The 23,132-nt window shown below is 36.5% G+C and overlaps 1 protein-coding gene across 1 annotated transcript; it reads right to left on the bottom strand.

The window, feature by feature from the left end:
* Positions 1-281: 281 nt before the first annotated feature.
* Positions 282-14,603, bottom strand: LOC149084198 (neprilysin-like). Its single transcript, XM_089235279.1, has 4 exons — positions 14,481-14,603; positions 8,664-8,688; positions 7,612-7,648; positions 282-2,806 (listed from the first exon to the last, which is right to left on the bottom strand). The coding sequence occupies exons 1-4, from the start codon at positions 14,601-14,603 to the stop codon at positions 619-621; spliced, it is 2,373 nt and encodes a 790-aa protein (XP_089091405.1). The 3' UTR covers positions 282-618.
* Positions 14,604-23,132: the final 8,529 nt, after the last annotated feature.

The following is a 23,132-nucleotide window of genomic DNA, read 5'->3' as shown; positions in this document are numbered from 1 at the left end:
CCCAATACATTATATATTTTGTAAATGTGGCTACAAAAAACAGCACCAATGAATTTCCACTCATTGGAGGACCTATTAGTCAAATCAATAAAAAATTATTATTATAGTTATCATTATATGACTGTCTTGAATTTATTCACTTATATTTTTTCTTGTATCTCACCTAGTGATGTATTTCTAATGAAATGGAAATCATGTATTTTGAATTTACTAATCATAATACTTACATAGAAAACGCATTATATGAAATACGTGTATAAATCGCGTAAGCGCATCGAAAATCACATTGATTTTTCACCAACAAACATATTTTAAAAATTATTTTAAAGTGCTTGAAATAACCGTGCGAATAATTAAAATGCAATTAAATCAGTTAATGTGTTTTAATGTCGATATTAGTTCATAATATTGTAGATGATGTTCATAGTAAGTCTCTGAAATATTTTTCAGAGTACGGTTTTTCGGTACGGCGATTAAAGAAACAGTACCCCATCCATGTCAGCACCGCGAATTTCTCCAGAATTGTTTTGTAGTAACATAACGCTATGAAGTATAGACCGAACATTATGAAGAAAATTTATCATGCGTGAGTTGTTGGACATTCATTTACTCACAAAATTAAGGAAAGATATCCCGAATATTATCAGGACGCATCGGGGATCCAGGAGCGCATCCGAACGCTTCATGAGCCTCTTTTCTCATCGACATCGGCCCAATTACTCTAAACTTGCTCGGACTGTGATGATCTCTCCATGTTGAGTTCTTCTTGTAAGATGGCGTTGTATCTTCACACCACATTTGTGCATAGGACACCAAGAATTCGCTTTCCTTCGATAGTTCTACACCCGGAAGTTTATCATCATCAATAATCACCAAATATCTCTTGAATGCCCTGAGCGTAATTGTCAGAGCTATAACATCGGCAACATTTTCGGATAATGTCTTATTACCATCCAGGATGATATCAGAATTCTCAAGCTTGAATTCGGAATATTTCTGTGCAAGGAACTTACCTCGGTCTATGAATTCATTTCGAACATCATCCGTTATGTCCATGTAACCTGCAACAATCATGTCGATGACGTGACCTGATTCATGGGCTATAATCTGCCCGAGTTTAGCGGCGTTCGTTGCGATAAGTCTGTCAGCGGAGAACACTGGATACCCGAAAAAGCCGAAACCGACATTTATCATGTCTTCCCCAGCATTCGCATTTGCTCCCAAGACAGTTGATGCGTATAAAGTTCTCTTTGGTGTGCATTGGAACTGCGACAATGTTAAGTACTTCCAAGAGAAAATGTTATACTCGACGACATTCTGTAGGAAGAGTCCACCGTCAACTTTCAAATCTTCGTACATCTCAGACACTAACGAAGGATCCCTGAAATCTTCGCCATACTGAATTACGGTTAGTGTAACCTCCCTGAACTTTGTTTCGATGTAATTCTGAAATTCACTACCAATCCTGGTCATGTCGCGAATAGCCGATAATGTTTCATTCTTTATGTACCCATAAAGTGTTTCGAGCTGTTTTGAAGCTCGTCTGTCGAAGTGTTTGAGTATAAATGCATGCACTAGCACAGGCGAGAATTTGTTGATCATCCAATTTGTACAGAAGTACCACTGCTCAGTGAACATCGACCACCTCGTCACCCTCTTTACGGCATCGTTATAAGATAAGTATAACTTCGATACAAAGTCCATATCCTGTATATGGTTGAGCACGAATCGGATCGCTACATAGTTAGCCAGTGTCCTGTCTTGTGTCCTATCGATTAAATCGCGTATCTTATTGAGGAGGATTTCATCTCGTAAATTAATCATTATTCCAATATTTTCCCCGATCAGTGAGAGCGTTGCGTTCACAAATTCACACCATTTATTCTGGATCAATGTGTTATTGGCTTCACCACATTTAAACGATACGGAATTTCTCCTCTTAGTTCGGATATTTTGGCCGATGACGCTCGATTGTGGTGGGGCGTAGAACCCGGCTATGTTTTGCTCTAGTTGGAGAATTTCACTTGCGTAGACATTTGCTTGATCGTCACTGACATCGAATAACGTGAAAATATTCTCGATCAATTTGATATAGTCGTTGAAAGTTTCATTAGATGGAGATTGATATTCTTTATGACTGAAAAGCAACCTACTTTCACCAATGGTGGCTTCGATCACATTAGGATGTTTCTCCGAAAAAAGATCGATATCACAGCTTATATTTCTGATACTCTTAATCTCTATCATACTGTCTTCTCCCATGCTGTTCAGTTTCGAAAAGACAGCATACTTTTGTGAGAATTTCCAGTTGTCTGAAAGAAAAGGCCATCCTTGCAATCCTATACTATGAAGAACATCCATCACGGCTGATACGCTGGCAGTGTTAGACTCCATACAGTTTGAGTAAATTTTAAGGATATCATGGTACGTTCCAGAGATAATTTTGTGCATCTTCTCCGGCGGCTTGATCGACAACAGCCTGGATATTTCCCGCGTGAATTCCTCTTGTCGATGAGTTATCACAGATGACGACATATAATCGCATGGTACGTAATTCCCGCAGGCATACTCGTATAAATCCTCACAAGGGTCAGCTTTGGGGTTCAGGTAAGCCAACATTTCATCGGCAGTTCGTATGCAAGCGCCCGATACACAGACCTTCTTACAGGAATGCTTGGCACCGTCAATAACTTTTGGAAAGGTCTCATCGGAGAGTTCATCATTGTAATCCTTATTAGACAGGAACAGGAAAATCGCACCGACAAGAGCAAATGCTGCGAAGAGCAACGAGGTGATTGTTTTGAATCTATGCATCAGGAAGTTAATATACATGTGCGACGGAATAAACACAGGCATGAAAAACTATACTTCCTTTATCATCAAGTTTCTTTAGTTGTGTTTTTGCCAACTGTTTTACATCTACACATTTCAATGTAATATGATGACCGTAGAGGAAAAGGAAAATAAGAGAGAACGGAACGTGCGTATCATCGGACGTAGCGCATGAGATATTTCCAGAAAACGTTTCTTCTGAAAAATATTGGTTTTAAAAAGACAAAGTGTTTGATTATCAATAAACTTTCATTAGCAAATAAACTTTAAAGAAAAAAAAAGCATAGATGATGGACCAATGAAAAAAATAATAATAATCCAATCACCTGTATCTATCGAGGGCCAATCGACCTTTGGGAAGGGCGGAAAGGAATTTCTTTCGCAGAAATTTCGAGTTATCAACCTCCTAAACGCATTTAAATCAACAATAATTGGTTGAATAATGAATTTTTTTAAAGATATTTCCTTCAGATAACATATTTTTGTAGAAAAATATTTAGAAAAAACTGAAAAAAAAAAGAATTGGCGTGTGGAGGGGGGGGGGTTGCACTATTACCCAATGTCACTTTCCTTAGGGTGCAACCGATACAGGAATCAATTAATTTTAAGGAATGTGCATTTGGCCTTGCTATTAGCTCTTGGATCTAATGCATTAAGTCTTCGGCAATGATGTATCTGATCCTATAGCGGAATGTTTTTCTTCCCCTCTAATTAAAACTATTGATACGACAGTTTAAGTTATACAGGGTTATTCAAAACTCGACGTACAAATTTTTAGGGGAGGTAGAAAACTCAAAAACAAAACAGAATCATATAAGAATGTATGACCGGAACCCCCTTCATCAGCTGGAGGATAAAGGAAGATGCACAGATAACAGGCTGAAAATGGGTGGAAAACTCTTTATTTAGCGATACTTTACATGGGGACAGTACGCGTACACGTTCAGTGTCACAACAAGTTCTCAAATTTCTCACCATCCACGTCGCAAGAATCTTTGTCGTAGCTGCAAACGTCCGCAAAATGCTGGGTATTTTGAAATTTTTCTGCAATCAATGCGTCGCCGTTGTGACGCGTGCATAACTGTGGGTGGTAAGAACTTTGGGCACATGTTGTGAAAGTTATTTGAGAGAGACAGAAAGAAAAACTGACCTTTTTAAGAATTTTGTTGACGTTATAGAGAACTTTTCGTAGTTTTTAACTCACTAAAACCAAAAATTTCATGTATTTTCAACATTAGCTATTCCATAATCACTCGCTATGTTTCTAACATTTCTATGAATCCTAGTGCCTCGTGTGGCAAAAGCAAATGATTTTTGCTTTGAGTTATTATAAAAAAAAATCAATTCGCATCGGAAACAAACGTTGGAAAATACTAATACTCACATTACTAATGACTATTTTCACACATTAGTATTGACACACATTTAGGGGAATGCAATATTTAATGAGTAATTTATGCATTTCATTCCCATAAACGTGTGCTATTTTAAAAATATGGGCAAAAAATCTTTTAACAAAAATTAAACAAAACACTGCGCGAATGTCATCTCACAGATTGCAATTTTGAAAACTTTAAAAAAACTTTGTAATTTCTAAAAGTACTTAAAATGATAAAGGTGATTATACACGAAGTTTTATCGGATATTATATAAAGCCAATTACGATGCATTTTTCTTAGAAGCAAAATATTTTTAATGAAAATTACATATTAGAGAAATTCGAGCGGACATCTATAATCCAAAGTCTATAACGACGAAGTTTGAAACTTCACTACCTATAAATATCTCTAAATTGATAATAAGAATCTAATCGCTAAGATGCGGACTCACTATCGCCGAGTTATAAAGCTGAGCAAGGTTACCAAATAAGATTACACGACTTAATGGATGTCAAAGCTCGACATTTCCATACAGTTAATCACGGCACCATTCACTTTTAATAAAATTTTCCCGCCTCTTACCGAACTTTAGATGGTGCCTCAGTCCCCCAACCCCTCCTCTTCTCTACTTTAAGGAAGAGAGTAGAGACGAGAAGGCACATTCGGAAACAACCTCCAGAAAATACCTTCAAAGTGGATCCATTTAGAATCCGTGAAAGTAATTCGATTAGATACTCTACTCCTATACTTAATTCGATTCGTGTTAGTGGGAGCTTTCGAGTATGGCATATGCTCTCACTTTTTTTTAGTGCTTCCCTTCGCTCTCTTACATTAATATACTGCTCTTATAATGTGTGAGAGTCCAGTAAGGAACGCTCGTATATGTCTCGTGTTGCACACGTGCCTTTTAGATGCAGAACTTTACAGTATGTGAAAGTTCACTGCATAAGAATTATACCTAAAAAATATTGTTGAAAATAATTTTGAAATATTCTTAAAGGTAATGATTCTCGCTCACAAAATATACAGTTATTCAAAGAATGGCGGCCTAGTTTAAAAACTCTAAACTGATAATAAACATATTTTACAGAACAAAAGCATTAGACTAATAGATATGCTACGCGGTAAATATGATAATTCCGATTATTATACACAGAAATCGGTTATTACGAATAATCGCCGAGTATTTTGGTGAGTTTGATAAATTTCCCTAAAATTATCACTTTTACCGGTGATTATGCGTAGTACCCAAGCGTCGCGTCATTGTTAAGCATGATAAATCGTACTACATGATACACTATACACGATAATTCATTCGTGCATTGTATCATTATATCGGGGAACGATATAAAATTTGATATCATAGGTTCAACCATATTAATCACACGTATAGTAGTAGACTGATTTGGATTTTTTTCCACATTTAGCCAATTCACCAACTACACTAGGGTATTATGCATAATCACTGATAAAATCGATGAATTTCACTCATTTATCAAATTTACCACGGCACTTGGGTATTATGGAATACCCAAGGCATATAACGGCATATTCGCCGATAAAAGTGATAAATTTATCAAACTTAAGAAAGACGAATAAGCCTGCAAAATAACCGGTTACTATGTATAATAACCGGGTTAATGTTCCAGTCAATGCCACGACGCTGGACTGGAAGAGACCTCGGAAACGGGAGAATCATGGTGGAATAGTTCTGGTGTTCCGGTTGAGTATTTTTCCTTCAATACCTAAATGTTTCCATTCACAAAGTAGAAAGCTCTGACCAGGGGAAATGCTGATCGATTATTTTTATTAATTTCACACAATTTATTTACTGGAAAATCATTATGTGCCAGACCTGCCAATGTTTCTAGCGAGGAGCCTACTCTGGACGTGAATGCCCTGGATGTGCACATGTATTCAGAAATTTGCAGAACAATTCATTGAATATATGTACCTATCATTATTTATTTAGAGTTCAAACTTAGCTTTTTGAAACAACGTTCGTTCTTCGTTCGTTTTTTTTTAACACTGTATACAACAAAAGGTGAGAGAAGGAATTTAAAAGTTACATTGAAAATTGAAAAAGAAAAAAATCCTTTCTAATCAAATATATCTTTCTCGATAATTTTTATTTTTTTAAACGTATTTTACTTTTATTTGCTTTATTTTATTTTAAATTCTTTGTTGCGAAACCATGAATTAAAAGAAATGCTTCATGTTCCAAAACATTCTGAAAACAAAAAACATACAATGGGTTTAAAAGTAGCCGGAATTTTTCACAATTTGTTTATTGATTTTTTTTAAACAAAACAAAACCTTCAGTTCCGTTGAAAGTACTCTCCATTACAGCTTATACACTAGTCGAGTCTTTTCTTCCATTGTTGAAAACATTTCGGAACATCATATTTTGTGATACCGGACACACAGCGCCTCTATCGTTTATGTTTTCACCTCATCTAAAATGTTGGCAAAATGCTTTCATTTCAGGTCATCCGTAGGAATAAAGAAAAATCACGCTGAGATAATCAGGTGAATAATCCGAATGGGGCACAGGAGTCATACTAATTCGTATTAACGATTGGTGCGATCTGTGAAGTACGTACGTGTGAAACGGAGCATTGTCATGATGCAAAAATCAGTCACCCGTCTGTCTCAAATCGGGTCCCTTTTCTTCGCACACTGTTGTGCAATCGTCTTAGTAGCTAGCTCGTTAGAAAGCATCTGTACGCTTATCCATAGCATCATCCCCGTAAGCCGTTTATAGCATCAGAACAGTTTCTGCTGTTTTCAAGCAAGGACATGGCAGAACGCAAAACTCCACAGACCCGCACTGTTCACGTACAGCAAAATCATTAAAAGCCCTGCCCCTGTGGACATACGCTGAAAGTTTTGTTCACGTAATTATGAAAAATTCACGGATACCAAACACAACCTTTCTAAGCAACGCCACTTGTCACATTGACTCAGGAGGAGTGGTTTTATGCATGCCTAGTACGACAACCGCGTACTACGGATGTTCCGCTCACCGTAAGGCTATGCCGGATAGTTTTGGGTACCCCCATAGCACTGTTGCACTGTTCTTGTAATGGTTGTGTGATTTGATAGGTGAGATAGTTAACTGCAATGTTCAACATTCCCATGGCTTTATAGACAATTTGCTACACAGTTTTCATTTTCAAAACTTTTTTATTAACCCTCTATGGTATACTACTTTACCGCAAACCAACTCCGGTCATATCGACACACGCCGATTTCCAACTAGGGGATTTGAGTGGGAAAATGAAAACGTCATCTCTCGGTGGACACCTCAAGCTCAGTAGGTAAATAACTTGTTTTCTATGTTCTTCCACGGATAGAAACCGTGGGACCCTGGCAGTAACTGTCAGGGTTCCGTCAGGACAGGAAAAGTATCGCCAGAGAGAGAGAGAGCAACAGGCCTACAACAATACGATTATTCAATCATTATTTATCACTTATAGTTAGAAAATTTGATGGCAGATGGAAGCACTACACACAACAAGCATTACACAAAATCAAACTTCACGTCAGGTTAACAACACCTACACACATATTTCAACATGCACCAATTCGTTTGAAGTTTCGCAGAGGAATATGGACGAGGTGCATGTGTTGTTCAGTAGCAACCGTCTCGGTGGAAGACGATAACCTTACCACTGCTCCATTCGGATGCTCACCCTCTTTAGTCGGGTATATACTTGAATATACATGAAAATGCATTGAAAAAAAAAAAAAATATATATATATATACATAATACAAATTTCTTTTCTCAATTTTTTTATTGTTTTTCCCAAAGCATACATTTCAGTAATAAAATACAGCTACATAAGTACAATAATCTTTCATCTAGAAAAAATGTATTAGTGGTTGGTGTCATTTTTTTTAAATATGTATTCAGAGTTTCACAAAATCGTACCAAATTGAGGGAATTCGAAATAAAATTCAAGGCGAAATGTATTCAAGATTTTATCAGTTATACAGGTAACAGTAAAATGATAAAAAACTGCATATTTTATCCTTAACTGGTCATTCTGACTAATTAGATATTGATTATATTCAATTAAGTCGTGTATATGTAATCTTTCAATTTAAAATATGTTAATAACACACATTTATACATCCATATTTCTAGAAAAAAACTTCTAATCAGTTTTTGTGGGTGGGGGGGGGGGGGAGAACCATAAAGGATTCAGTTACTTACTAAAGTTATGAGATAAAAGGGGCTATTATTCAAGCATAAAAGTATTCGCACAGCGTATGTAGCTTCTCATGCTGTCTAGTAGAGGATACCTAATATTAATTCTTTTGAGCACATGCGTAACGTCTCATTCGATTCTTCACACATGCTAGGCCACATGTTCATGAGTTCCAATTTATATGACTTATCCTGATTTCAGTGCAGATAAACAGATGAAATTGGTAAGCAGATTCACATAAAATTATGACAATCAGCAAAATCTATATAACTTCGAATTCTTAGTATATTAAAAGCAGTGTTTGACAATACAAGCTTCCAATCATCGAGTAGTTCTTAAGACGACTGGTAACGTGAAATCTGGACTAACTCGTGATTATTCATTATACGTAGTTCCTTCTGGAGCAAACAACATTCCCAGCTGTTCAATTATTAACGAGTCGGGAACCTGGAGAATGTTCAGAACTATAAACCTAGATTAAAAGCGATGCGAAAGAGTTTTTAATCAGTAATAATGAACTTTCATGTTTACCCTGGTATATATAATGGTATCTCTGTTATTTAAAATGCTAGAAAAGAGCCGAACACTTACGTTATGTTACTTGTTTCACTGGTTTCGTGTAATTATTTATCACCTGCGCTCCATACATTTAATTTATCTGAGGAATTCGAAGCTTCGAAAAAACGTAATTGTTGTCGGCACCGTGTCCCAGTTTTTTCTTGATTTGCTTCGTCGGAAATCAGTCTGAACTACTTTTGTATGTGTGTTCTTTTTTACAAATATAAAATTGAACATAATTATTTATTTTACGTAGGAAAGACAACTTTGTTCTATATATTATGCCGAGGTGAACTCGGAAAGAAAGGTCAACTTACATCAACCGGTAATCGAACCCAGTCAGTCCTCTCGCAAACCCGGGTATCCATATGCACCACTGACGATGGGACCAATCCTTCCTTACTTGCGCACTGTAGTGCGAAGCGCTGATGCTAGGATCGTCGGGGGTCAAGTTACAGACCAACTTTGTCGTTCTCACCAGAATAGTGATAGTAAGTCGTGGGAAATTTCCCATATTCGTCGGAAAAATTAGCCAAAATTGGCCCACATGGGAAATTTCTTGGCGTTTATGAGAAAAATTTTGAGAGTTCGTCAAACTAAAAGATTTTTATAGAAAAAAAAATAAATAAATATATATATAGACACACACACACACACTGGTGTAAGAAATTAAGAGAATTTGCAGACCTGGTCGATTATCTCTAGAACTACTGTACCGATTTTAATGAAATTTAATATGTACATACATTGATACAATACAAAACAAATAACCATTCAATAATTGTAATACACACGCATGATCGTGCGTAACACTCGTTGAAGTCGGAAGGTATGAAACGGCGGTTGCAGAATAAACAAAAAAATGGTTTAATAGATGGGTTAATAGGGGGTATGGTCCCCTCTTACAGATATACAGGTCTCGCAGCGTGATTTCATACTTGAAATAAGGCAGTTTATCATTTTCTGTGGCAATTGGTCCCACTCGTTGAGTAACGCTGTTTTCATTCCCTGGATGGTTCCCGGAGGGGGGGGGGGGGTTGCGAGTTGCAATTGCCCTCCTCAGAGCGTCCCAGACATGCTCTATAGGGTTAAGGTCTGGAGATCTGGTTGACCAATCCATCCGGCGTATATCCTCACTCTCTAGAAAATCGTCGAGCAGAAGAGCTCTATGTGGCCTCGCGTTATCGTCCATTAAAATGAACTCAGGGTCAACTGCACCCCTGAAAAGTCGAACATAGGGCTCCAAGACCTCATCCCTATACCTCACACCAGTCACAGTGCCTCTTTCAAAGACATGGTGCGGCCATCCAACATGATGCCTGCCCAGACCATTAAACCTCCTCCGCCATAATGGTCGATTTCGCGGACATTGGAGGGTAGGTAGCGGGTCCCTGGTTCTCTCCATATGAACGTACGGCGAGAATCGGCGATTAGGCTGAACCGGGACTCATCAATGGAGAGAACGGTCGCCCACTGAACCATACTCCAATCTCTATGCTTTCTGCACCATGATAAACGGATTCTCCTGTCCGTAGAAGTGAGCGAGACGCAAACAGCAGGTCTTCTTGCAAACAACCCTCTCTCATGAAGTCTTTTGGGAACAGTCACCCTTGATACACGGGTTCCTGTGGCTGCATACAAGTCACGAGAGAGCTGAGAAGCTGTAGCACTCCTGTTACGCCTCGCTATAATCCACAAATGGCTATCTTCTCTGGCCGTCGTGGCTCTTGGACGACCTTGGCCAGGCTTTCTCTCGAAAGATCCGGTATCCTGGAACTGTTTCCATAAGTTACGCCTGAACTTGAATTGCACTCTCAACAAATCTTGACTTGAGATTGGCCTGCTTCTAGCCTCCCCACAATTCGCCACCTCATTCCATCATCTAAACGTTGGTGGTTACTCATTTTTACTGTTACAATTTGAAATTAATCGATTGCTGCAAAATAACACCAAGCAATTCGCCGAGGTGTACCAGAGAAACGAAATGCGTCTCAACTTACGCGCGCTTATGGAGCCTGTTTCTCTACTGGCTACGCCTACACACACGTGTACGCTTACGTATTTGACGTAAAAGATTTGCATTTTTGTCTAGAAGCAGTGGTTTTACATTCAGTTCAGTTCTTTTCATGAAATTCGATAAAATATGCAAATTCTATTAATTTATTTCACCAGTGTATATATCAATGCAATACAATGCTTTTCTAGGATAAAATACTTGATTACGTATTTCCACCGATAGATGGCAGCACAATTTTCGGAATGTGTGGGAAAAATTTAGTGGATTTTTTCAGGACGAGTTTCCAGGGAAATTTTTGCTTGATGATTGCACCAGAACCATCTCTGTCTTTGGTATTTCTCCAGGTAGTCAACAGAGAGGACAATCTTTGGGTTTGACTACGGTCTTCCCGGGCCCTTATGGGCCGCTGGGTGCCATTATAGCCCTTATAATAGATAGCCCTTATGTGCTATCCATGTTTAGTCAAATGGCTTGTACGTTGCATCGACTTGATAGCTGTCTTCATAGGAAGAACGACGCGAGTAGTTTGATACTTGCGAGCACGGGGGCAAGGGGGGGCCACTACTTATTAATCTTTGCTAACTTTTCCGACACAACCCTGCTCCTTTTGAGGTAACGGAAGTAAGTTTCTTTGCATCAGTCCAGGGTTGTGAGCAGTTCTATCTATCTATCTATCTATAGGGGCCCAAGTATCTCTTCTGTTATCAGTTTCACCAAGTATCTCTTCTGTTATCAGTTTCACCAAGTATCTCTTCTGTTATCAGTTTCACCAAGTATCTCTTCTGTTATCAGTTTCACCAAGTCTGCATCTGTAATTACGCACTTCAAGAGTTGAAGACTATACTTGAAGTTTCTTTGTTACAGCGGATCCGACCTGAGACTCGGTTGATGTGTCAATGGGTGTTCTGTGCCACTCATGAATGGCACTTGATCTCATAAGCGTCATATGTGTCACTATTTTATTCCTACTTTCGATGAAATTCGGATATTTCTAGAGGCATAGTAGCCCCCTTTTACTTCAGCAAATCCCAGCCCATCCAAATGGCGGCATTAGTGAGAGTGAGATGATGTTTCCCAGTCCAATAGATAAAGGAGACGCTTTTTTTTTTTCTGAATAATATGCTGTAGTGAACTCGAAAGTACGCCTCATACTACCGTGAGCAAATAAGGAAGGATTGTCCTGTCTCCAGTGTTGGATATTGATAGCCCGGTTTGCAAGAACTGGGTTCGATTCCCAGTGGAGACGAATTTACTTTTCTTTCAGCGAGTGTTCATCTGGGAATAGTATCCAGACAAAAATTGTGTTTCCTTGATCTTTAGGCTGAGAAACATGATCTGATTCCCGATATTTCATGCAGTTTTTATTGATAAAATCTAAATCTATCGACATAAAAAATTTACTCCGCTATTTAAAATTAATAAAATTCTCAACTTCAAATTCAATAATGTTACGAATTATAGATGATGGTCCTCGTCAGAAACTTTCCTGACCCCAGGGGTGCAACAAAAAGCGACGCGACCACAGAAAAAAATTGTTACCACAGGAAGTCCCACGCCACGGGGTTAGCGCACCAACTTCTCTGTGAGTGTAAAAAAACTTCCATTCCGAATCGGCAATGGATTTTAGGTCACATTCTAATTGGTCTTCGTGTGCAGAAAATGACTGCGGTGCGACAAAAAATGATCAAATATTTATTTTTCAACTTTTCTGCGATTTTTAATTCTGTCTCTGGCTCTTATGAAATATTGCACTTAGAAACATGAAATTTTTTTTGCATGTCAAAAACTTTCTAACTGGATGTTAGATAAGAGGGAATCGTATAAAAATTTAGATTTTGCATTTCTGACTTACTATATCTTTCCTCTCGAAACTGATAGAGGGATTTCTGAGAAACCTTGCAACCATTAGAACCATACAATATGCAACCATTAGAACCATACAATATGCAACCATTAGAACCATACAATATGCAACCATTAGAACCATACAATATGCAATCATTAGAACCATACAATATGCAATCATTAGAACCATACAATATGCAATCATTAGAACCATACAATATGCAATCATTAGAACCATACAATATGCAATCATTAGAACCATACAATATGCAATCATTAGAACCATACAATATGCAATTATTAGAACCATACAATATGTAATTATTAGAATCATACCTGGACGGACTATACGACGAACGATTGATGAGATACAGGGTGAATTAGGACTTACAAGACAATCTGTATATCTAGAATATATAGTTTTACCACTACGGGGCCGTTCAAGTATTACGTAAGCAAATTTTTAGCCATTTTTGACCCCCCCCCCCGTTGTCAGCAAAAGTCAGCAAAACGCTGAACCCCTCCACCCCCCCCCTCTTGTCAGCAAAATTTCGTCATCAGCTCTGCCCCTCTGAATCCTAACTCATATTTTCATAAAGGGGGGTCGCTGACGTAAGCATTATCCAAACACCCCCCGTTGTCATCAAAAGTCAGCAAATCGGAAACCCCCTCTCCACCCCTCCCATCGATGATGACGTAATAATTGAACGGCCTCTACTAAAAAATCAACCCATGTATTGTTTCATCGAATTTCACCCAGTCGGTGACATTTTTCAATCTTTCAATTGTTAATATTTTCAAGCTAATACACCAACGGTATTACGAGACCATGTTTTTATATTTGAAGAAATCATCAAGAACGTTGTATTCGTGACAGTGATTGGATGAACAAAAGAACTAATTTGATTGATCCATCGATCGATTCTGGCACCATCTCACCGACGATTATTATTTAAATCAACTTCTTTTCACGTCCCTCTACCACAGTCAGATAAAATTATATGCAAATTGCTAGATTCGAAGTAATTCCATTTGCGTCACATTTTCTGTAGGGGAGAGACTTGGTTTTCCCGAATTCACCTCAGTTATTACCAAGAGGAAAATTGAGACACGCCATTTATTTCGAACCGTTTCGCTACATCGAGCACGTCTTGTAAAACCATTTATCAATGGCACTAATTGTTTTCCTATAAACTAACTTTTGTCTTAGGGGCATTTGATTCGGGAAACGAACTTACAGAAGTCCGTCTCGGGCATTGAAAGAGAGTGAGAGTATTATAAAACAGGATAAATCAAGACTTTGTGTACAGTCTATGCAAATACACACTGCTTATATTCCAAGCGTAATTCTTATTTACAAATCCCGGGGCAATGGATTGTACCTGAAATATTTTTGTATATTTCTCTTTTTATGTTTTGAAATTTTCTTAGAATCAGTTATTTACGGGCAAGAGAAGGGAGTTCTCACTTAACTAACTATTTACCATTCTTTGGGAATGCTCTGGGAACTTGATGAATAATCTTCTTTGGGCTCGAGCACTGTGTTATATATGTCTTGTTTCCCTTGGCTCTCTTCCTCTAACGAATTCCGGAAACAATTCGATTAATTTTCTATCCTAATTGAAAAGACAAACCTTGGGATTGGAATTCGCAGTTTTATTGCTCGAGGAACTCTGGGAGAGGTCACATTCTGCGCATGTCTTGATGCCAAGATGTTCTGTTCTAAGTGTAAACATCACTTGAGAACGTTTTGGCATTAGCGAATTGAATTTTAAAAAAAAATGATAATTGTGTTATTTTATTCCAGAGCATTGACTAGATAGTAAAATTTTGGGAGTTTGGGAATTATCAAAAAAAGTGCGAGAACTCCATTTATTGTATGGCTAAAAGGCGGATATCGCTTGAAATTTTGGTGAGTATATTGGGTTTGAGCGTATTTTCACAAATTTAGTGAGCATTTGTGATTAGTTACCCCAATGAATGCAGAGCTACACAATTACAGCCCTACGCACTCTGACAAATAGTAATTAAATTTACGGACAAATATCATATAACACGAGGAAAAAAAATATTTATAGTTATCGGGACTTCGGGGTTTATGTTAATTTATATTCCCTTTTACGTTGAAAGTATTTTTATTTTTTTTTCGCGTTTTGTAACTAAGGTAGAGCCAAACAACGGCATGATTGCAACATTTTAGCAGTCAGTTACGTTTATAAGATAAACGCAAACAAAGAGAGCAACAGACCTACAAACAATACAAATGTAATTCAATCATAACACATCGCTCCCTTCACTTCTGAAATATAGATGGCAGTACTCAAAAATCAAACACAACACTACATATGCATTCAGATTGTTAGGTACACGCACAGTTATACTTCCGGAACCACTCACTAGGTCAGTGGTTCCCAACCGGGGGTACGTGAGAGGCTGTTAGGGGGGTACGCGAAAAGAAAATGGTAATGGCGGACACCCATCTTAAAAAAGAACAAAATAATTATAAAAAAATTAAAAATAATTTTAAGAAGTGGGTAGAGGTTTTTACTAATATTGTCAGTAGCAAATAATATCGTAATTTTTAACATTTTTTACATATCAATAAAATCTTCTATAACAGAGGGGTTACGTCCGCTGAAAGTAACGGCCTTGTCACCTCCCGCGCGCCGTGCCCAAACTATGATCCGGATTCGCGCACTCCTTCCTCTCAGCGCTCATTTTTCTTTGGCGTTTTAGATCTGATTGTTGACGCATGTCGGGGCTGTGCATAAAAGCGTATAATTAATTCTTGTCGTGTTTAACTTTTGTTGTGGGTGTTTGTATTACGGTGTGTGCGTGTTACTCTTACAATTTTTTACGTCAAGCATTTTTTACCAAGCACCTACTACTCACGTGATTTATGCTATAGATCAGTGGCTAAAAACTAGATCTGTGCAGAAGCGGAAGTTGACCGAAACACCCAAATGAAGAACTGTGCACCTGTAAACATGAAAACACAATTTAAATCTGTTGAAAGTGATTCTGTCAAAGTTACCGATGCCTTCTACTACATTAGCTATCGTATTGTGAGACGAGGGAAAATCGCACCATTGGTGAAAATTTAATTTCACCATGCATCTCGAAGATGCTGCCAGATGCATTCGCTTGCAGAGGAAAGTGCTCGTATAATGAGTTTAACACATCTGTCAAATAATACGGTGTCTCGAAGAATACAGGAAATGTAAGACGATGTTGAGAGCACAATCATAAATCTCGTCAAAAGTTGTGATTTTATTTTTCTATCCAAGTCAACGAAAATACCAACATTTTGTGCAACATTCTGTGCTACTTGTAATTGCTTAAGTGCTTAAAAATATTTCTTCAAATTTTCTTTCATTTGTCACCCAACGGGGTGGCAGATAGTTAATGACTTATTTGAGGCAATTGATCATTATTTGATCGAAAAAGAAGTACAATGGTCAAAATGCATTGGGCTCACCACAGATGAAGGAAAGTTCACGGAAGGTTGCTACTCAGGCCTTCGCGTGCAGAAGTCGCCCCCAAAATGAAATGGACTCATTGCTATATTCGCAGACAGCCCTGCATTGAAACCTTTGCCTCCAAATTCGTGAAACGTTCTTGATGAAGCGGTTAAAGTTGTCAACTTTATCAAGGTGAATACTACCAACTACAGGTTGTTTTAATTGTTGTGTGAAGACATGGACAGCCTTCACAACGCTTTGCTTTTGCACACCCGTAAGGTGGTTGTTCCGGGGTTAAGTCCTGACGCAGCTGTTCGAACTTCAGCACGAAGTAGCTCTTTTTTCTTGGAAGTGTTTGAAACACTTCACGATTTCTTGTCACAAGTCGAGGTAAATTTAACATTCGGCCAATTGGAAAGGATTAAAATCCTCGTTTGAAAATTATATTTCAGAGTCGGAAATGGCTGATCGGTGGATATCTAATCCTTTCAAAGAAGATTATTTTAAACCGGCTTCATTGTCGATTCCAGGAAAGGAGAAATTGCTAGAGCTCACATCAGACATCACTCTGAAAATTATTTTTAGTGGTGGAATGGTGGACCTAGTCAGTTTTTGGGCTCACGGCTGTGACGAATACAGCGAACTTTCTAAAAAAGTCATGTTTTTATTGCCGTTTGTTATCGCATGTTGAACGGGCGTTTTCATCGCATACTTATATAAAAAAAAATAAATATAGAAGCAAATTGAACGCAACTCTGGATTTGAGTTTGTATGTATCCTCTTTTGAGTATAATTTAACTTTGTAACTCAATACAGTCCCAAATATCACATTAATTTTTTTTCCCCCAATCTTTGTGTTAATTTGTTTGCTGACTTCAAAAAAAAAAAAAAAAAAAAAAAAACCTATATAATGAAAAGAATATACCATATAATTTAATTCAACATATACCTATTTTAGAAACTTTTTCTGAATCTACAATGGGTGAAACAGATTGGGGGGAAGATGCCTGGAGGATTCGATGTCGGGGGTACGCGGAAAGGAACCGAGCAAGCTGGGGATACGCGAGCTGAGAAAGTTTGGGAACCCCTGCACTAGGTAGTAAATCGCCCTTAGATGGTGATAGACCTGAGTTGTGTTCGGTTTGAAAGAAAGAAAGGATAAGATATAAACGGAGGAGTCTCGTTCCCATACGTCCTGCTCTACTAAACAGTGTGCACAGTCATCGTGTTTGAAACTGGGACTTTTTTCGGGAAAAGTTATCAATCAGTAACTGTAAACACAAACCCCCGATGTGATCACTTAAAACGCAAATGGCGGGAATTTCCATTCTAGTTGATCGACACCGATTTGTATCACATCATTTCATAACCAATTTCAATCAGATCCTCCAATATTAAATATTTTAATTATTTAAAAGATGTATATATATATATATATATATATATATATATATATATATATATATATATATTACTTTTAACAAATATTAATACCATTGTGATATCGTGAGTATACGACGAATTTTTTTAACTTATTTTATCTACGAAAATTCAAATTGATGCGCATTTGATGCTTTTATTAGAAATTTCGTGAGATAAAAATTCTTTTGATAATTTAAGATATCAACAAGTAATTCATTTTTACTAGATGGTGCTATGGCTTTCCTATAGTAAAGGCAAGGTACAAAAAAGTCATTTTCTACAGTTCATGACCAATATCTTTCAAGTGACCTCATTTACATTTCCGCGGCCGGGATATTTTCGCGAGGCATCGTTTTTTGGAACGTACATTATAAGAGTATCGTAACGTGTGGTACACATCAGATCATGTGTGCACAACCTCCAGCGCCGGCCGAATGCAGCCCGCCAAGGGTTCCATCCGGCCCGCGACAACTGCTCCGACAGAGAAAAAGATCAATACCCACAACGCAATAAATACCCAGCGTGACCATATTTCCGTCATAAAAATACGGAAAATTTGGATCCATCCGAGACATTGCCGATTACTGCCAAAAAACTGTCAAAGGCAAGTACTGTATAGTTGCCAATGACACCAAAAGAGAGCCCGAAAGCTAGTAAATTTGTCAACTGCAGTCGGAAATGTTGTCAAAAGAAAGCAAAGTTATGAAACGCAAGTAAAGGCGTCAAAGGCAGACAAAAAAATTTTGTCAAAGTTTAATAAAAGTTCCAAACTACCGCTAAAATTGCTTAAAAAAACGCCGGGAATGGATTGAGAGAAAATTGACCGGAAATATAGAGGGAAGTTGCAAAATGGGTAAAAATGTCGTTCAACAAAAAAAAAAGATGTTTCCCCAAATATGGGAGATGATTAGTTTTATAAGACTATAATTAATCACGATATAGATTATAATATGATTATAAGACATAAAAATATTCTTAATTCTTGATTTATAATATTGATTAAGCATAGGTGAAAATAAGAGGAAAAAATGGGGAATTTTTTTATAAAACTTTTTGACGGCCAAAACCACGAATATGTCTCTTGAAATACAGTCATATGATCGTATGACCCTTACGTACACAGATTTCTGGCCATGGAGCGGCAGAAATATCTGGCCCACGGACTGAGAACGTTGTGCACCCCTGCATTAGACCGTTCCAACACCTCACAATTTATGAAAAAAGAAAAATTGATATTAATTGGAAATAACAGAAAATAAAGGGTAAAACGTGTGTAATAGAAAAAAAAAATAGCATCATATTTTTAAACTAGTTTTGTAGAAAACAGAGTTTTCCCGTTTTCATACGCCCCGCCCGATGGAAACGAGATATATGGTCATCGTACTTACTACCGTTTTATTTTCGGATATAGTTATCAATCAGTGATTGTTGTCAAAAACCCGGAGTCCAATACAATCACATTAAGCGGCATGCACTGTATTACAAACGAATATGTCCCCCGTATTCATTAACTTCATGGCATGATTCCACTTATTCACATTTTGATACATTTTCTCAAGGCAGATAAAACAGTAGCTTCGATTGTATATAGCTTCTATTAGCAATATGATTGCGTTATATAGATGTATAATATAACGTAATCATATGTTATACGTAAATATAATGAACCCGTTATTATGCATATTTACCTATCATCTTGGTAAGTTTGATAAATTTATCACTTTTATTGGTGAGAATGCATAACACACACACACACGCAAGCACAGTGGGTAAATTTGATAAATACTAAAAAATAATTATCACGCAGATTATACATTCCCCACACACACACAAACGTCGTTAGTAAATTTGGTTAAATACTGAAAATAGGCCTATCACTTTTACCGAAACGATCATGCATAATATCCAAGTGTAATTGTTGAATTTGATAAATAAAAGAAAGAAAAAAAACCAAATTAGCCTATATTATGTATGATGAATATTGTCGGACCTCCGATATAACGATAACAAATTTTACAATCGTACCCCGATATAATGACACAATACATGTATGAATGATCATGTATAGCAGCGGTTCTCAACCGGTGGCTCCGCAGCAGCTCGAGGAAAGTAAAATAAATCAATAAATTTGATTAATAAATAAATAAAAAGGTCTGAAGGATTCCACCATATAAGTTATATACTAAAAATGGCTCCTCGAGCCAAACTCGGGGATCCGTCATAGAAATTATACGTTGGAAAGGGCTCCACGAATCAGAATAGGTTGAGAACCGCTGATGTATAGTAGTATATCATATACTACTATTCATCATGTCTACCAACGACGCGAGGCTTGTGTATTATGCATATCATAAAATTGATAAATTTAGGGAAATTTCTCGGCGATTGTGCATAATAACCAGATTCCTCACATATATTCCTCATATTTACCGTAACACACACACATATATATATATATATATATATATATATATATATATATATATATATATATATATATATATATATATTTCTTTATGTCTAAAATTGCAGTCACACGTAATGACCATTGGTATATTATAATTCCAATCTCGAAACCCTTTCAGGGAAATCCACTCGATAATCTGAATCGCATCAAAGCAATGAGTAACCACCGCATTGCTGCACGCTTATGATATCGTCCAAATCACTCACTTTTGAATTAATACCGTCGTATGATGCCTGGATATCCATCTATCTTAGTGATTTGTGAGATCTAACAATTAACAATGTTATAAATAATGAGCAGTATTATGGTCATACAGATTATGCGTACAGCAGTGAATCAGCTTTTTGATCTTAAATTCATTCGATCCAGTAATGATGCATTTCAAAAGAGTTCGATGAGGGTATTTATATTTTGATAGCTGGGGGGATATCTGTTCGAAAATTATCTATGAATATTCTAATTTATACTACTAAGCTTATCATATATGCAGTACATGTATATACGTGGAATTAGTATTAGGAAACTGGACTAAACATTGTGCGGTGATTAGTTTTAGGAAACTAGACTAAAATTATACTGCAGATATCAATGTAATGTGATGTTCGAGGAACCTGTGTAAGTCTCTGAATGATTGAAGCATGCAAGGCGGTATGCAAGAGAATTGAGATCTTGGTAGTTTAGTAAAGAGAGCTCTTTTATGTAATCAAATACTGTAATGAAGAGGGAGACGCACAACCAAATACACAGTATTTGTGGTCTCAGTATTAATTATCATTAATTATCAGTAACGTGGGCCGGAAACTTGTATATAGTGTCCGTATGACTCACATTTTACTTGCCATCCCCTTAATTTTAACCATTCTATCTATTTTATAAAATGTCCCGTTTTTTCCCAATGTATGTCGAACATATAGTATACGACTTTTTGGATTTTGCGAATTACATTTTGACTGGCAGTACCCATTATTTTTCGAAATTAGAAATTTTTCAGTGATTTCAGCGGTAGTTAACAAATTCCCTTTGGCAACATGGGTTTTTTTTCTGTAATAGACACATTTACTATCCTGTGAAAGATTTTTGACTGTAATTGGCAACTTTGCTTTTTTTAAATTTTTTTTACCGTGATTGGCAACTTTATTAGTAGTCTTTGACATTTTGGTTTTTTTTTCCGATAATTGGCGTTATCTCACGTGAATCTCGCTTTCCCATATATTCGTGAAGGAAATATGGTCAGCAGATGTGTTTGTCGTATTGTATGTATTGATACTTTTCTACCTGAACACCTTCCACGGGCCAGATGGAATGGCTTTGCGGACCGGAAGTTGTGCACTCCTGCTGTAATCGATTCCGTATTTTTACCATGGATTACCATTTTAACTTAGATTCAAGCTTACGTTCACAATGGTATCACAGTATTGATTGTCCTGGATGTCTACCGTAACAAGAAATTTTTTGCAAGTGAGTAGAATCCATGGGCACATCATAAAACCACTACAGTGAATTTCGTATTTGACCGAAACCAGATAAACATGATTTTCCATGGAATTTCGTGATATATTTGAGTCGGGCCATTTCCGTTATGAACGGAAAATTCTACTTCAACCCCCTCCCCTCCGTCTTTTGTAAACAAATTCTTTCCTATCGGGAATCAATTTTTTTCCCCAAAGAGCTTAAAAAAAGAAGACTAAGCATCCAATTATTATGAATTTTTTGAGAAATTTTTGATGCGAATATCTTTTTATATGAAACACATGAAACACCCTGTATATCAAATCATGAAATCTACGTAATTATGAATGCATTGATGTGTTGCAGTTACAATAATTAATCGCACTGCTAATGAAACATTATCATGATATTCTCGTGTAGTGTATCAACTCGGTAATATTATAGTAGTATGATTCAATATTTTATAGTATTGTAACTTGATATTCAATATTATTGTGACGCTCCTTGTGATATTCAATATTATTGTGACGTTCCTTTTGATATTCCATGCTCCTGATAATTTTTATAATATCATGATCTTTGTCTTCAATATCATCATGATCTTTGTCTTCAATATCATCATGAACTTTGTCTTCAATATCATCATGATCTTTGTCTTCAATATCATCATGAACTTTGTCTTCAATATCATCATGATCTTTGTCTTCAATATCATCATGATCTTTGTCTTCAATATCATCATGATCTTTGTCTTCAATATCATCGTGATCTTGGTTTTCGATATCATCGTGATTTGTAGATAGGGATGATATTATATTATGATTTCTATATTCTATATATTCAAAAGAAATTCTTGTATATTTTACGATAATATAATATAATATTTTATGATCATATTCACTATTAGAATATTATGATATTGATATTGATCATAATATTATTAGAATATATATTATGTATATATATTTTTATGTATATTTTCTTAAATTATCGTAATATATTGATACTTTCTTGAATAATTATGATCTTTTTAAGAAACACATGAATACGGTATTAAGTGATCTTCATAATGTATATTATTTATGTGGATCTTGATGTTCTATAATATCATCATTTCATCTCATAATATTAAGATTTCTACCCTTATAATATCATAATATAAAAATTCTTATAATATTATGCTATTGATTCTAAGAAATCAATATCAACCGTCCTATAAATATAACATTAATCTACACTAGGATCATTATTTTTAACAACTGAAATACAAGGATATACATCGCAGTCATGAACTAGATTTTTGTTCCATAATTAATTATTTTTAATGATGCGTTTAAGAGAAGTAAAATTAGTAAATTTAATTGCAAGGCATTATTAAATGAAAAAATAAATTCTTAAAAACATGAAAATAATATGGTTGTGAGAGAATTTCCTGGTATATACTGAAATAAAAATTGTGATCATTTGCTACAACCATTTCATTTGTG

This window comes from Pholcus phalangioides, unplaced genomic scaffold, assembly GCF_987345545.1.
Source record: "Pholcus phalangioides strain wild (caught in Gottingen) unplaced genomic scaffold, Ppha-v1.0 ptg000008l_1, whole genome shotgun sequence".
In the NCBI taxonomy this organism is placed as follows: domain Eukaryota; kingdom Metazoa; phylum Arthropoda; class Arachnida; order Araneae; family Pholcidae; genus Pholcus; species Pholcus phalangioides.
The sequence above is the reverse complement of the archived record's forward strand: the minus strand, read 5'-3'. Positions and strand labels throughout refer to the sequence as shown.

Bases quoted from the DNA above. Each gene is read 5' to 3' on its own strand.
- LOC149084198 (XM_089235279.1), bottom strand. From the start codon at position 14,603: ATGCCAAAACGTTCTCAAGTGATGTTTACACTTAGAACAGAACATCTT. The intron at 7,649-8,663 runs GTGAATCTGCTT...GTATTGTTGTAG, and splicing joins GCTGATTGTCATAATTTTAT to GCCTGTTGCTCTCTCTCTCT. The intron at 2,807-7,611 runs GTCCTGACGGAA...CCTGATGCATAG, and splicing joins TCTCTGGCGATACTTTTCCT to ATTCAAAACAATCACCTCGT.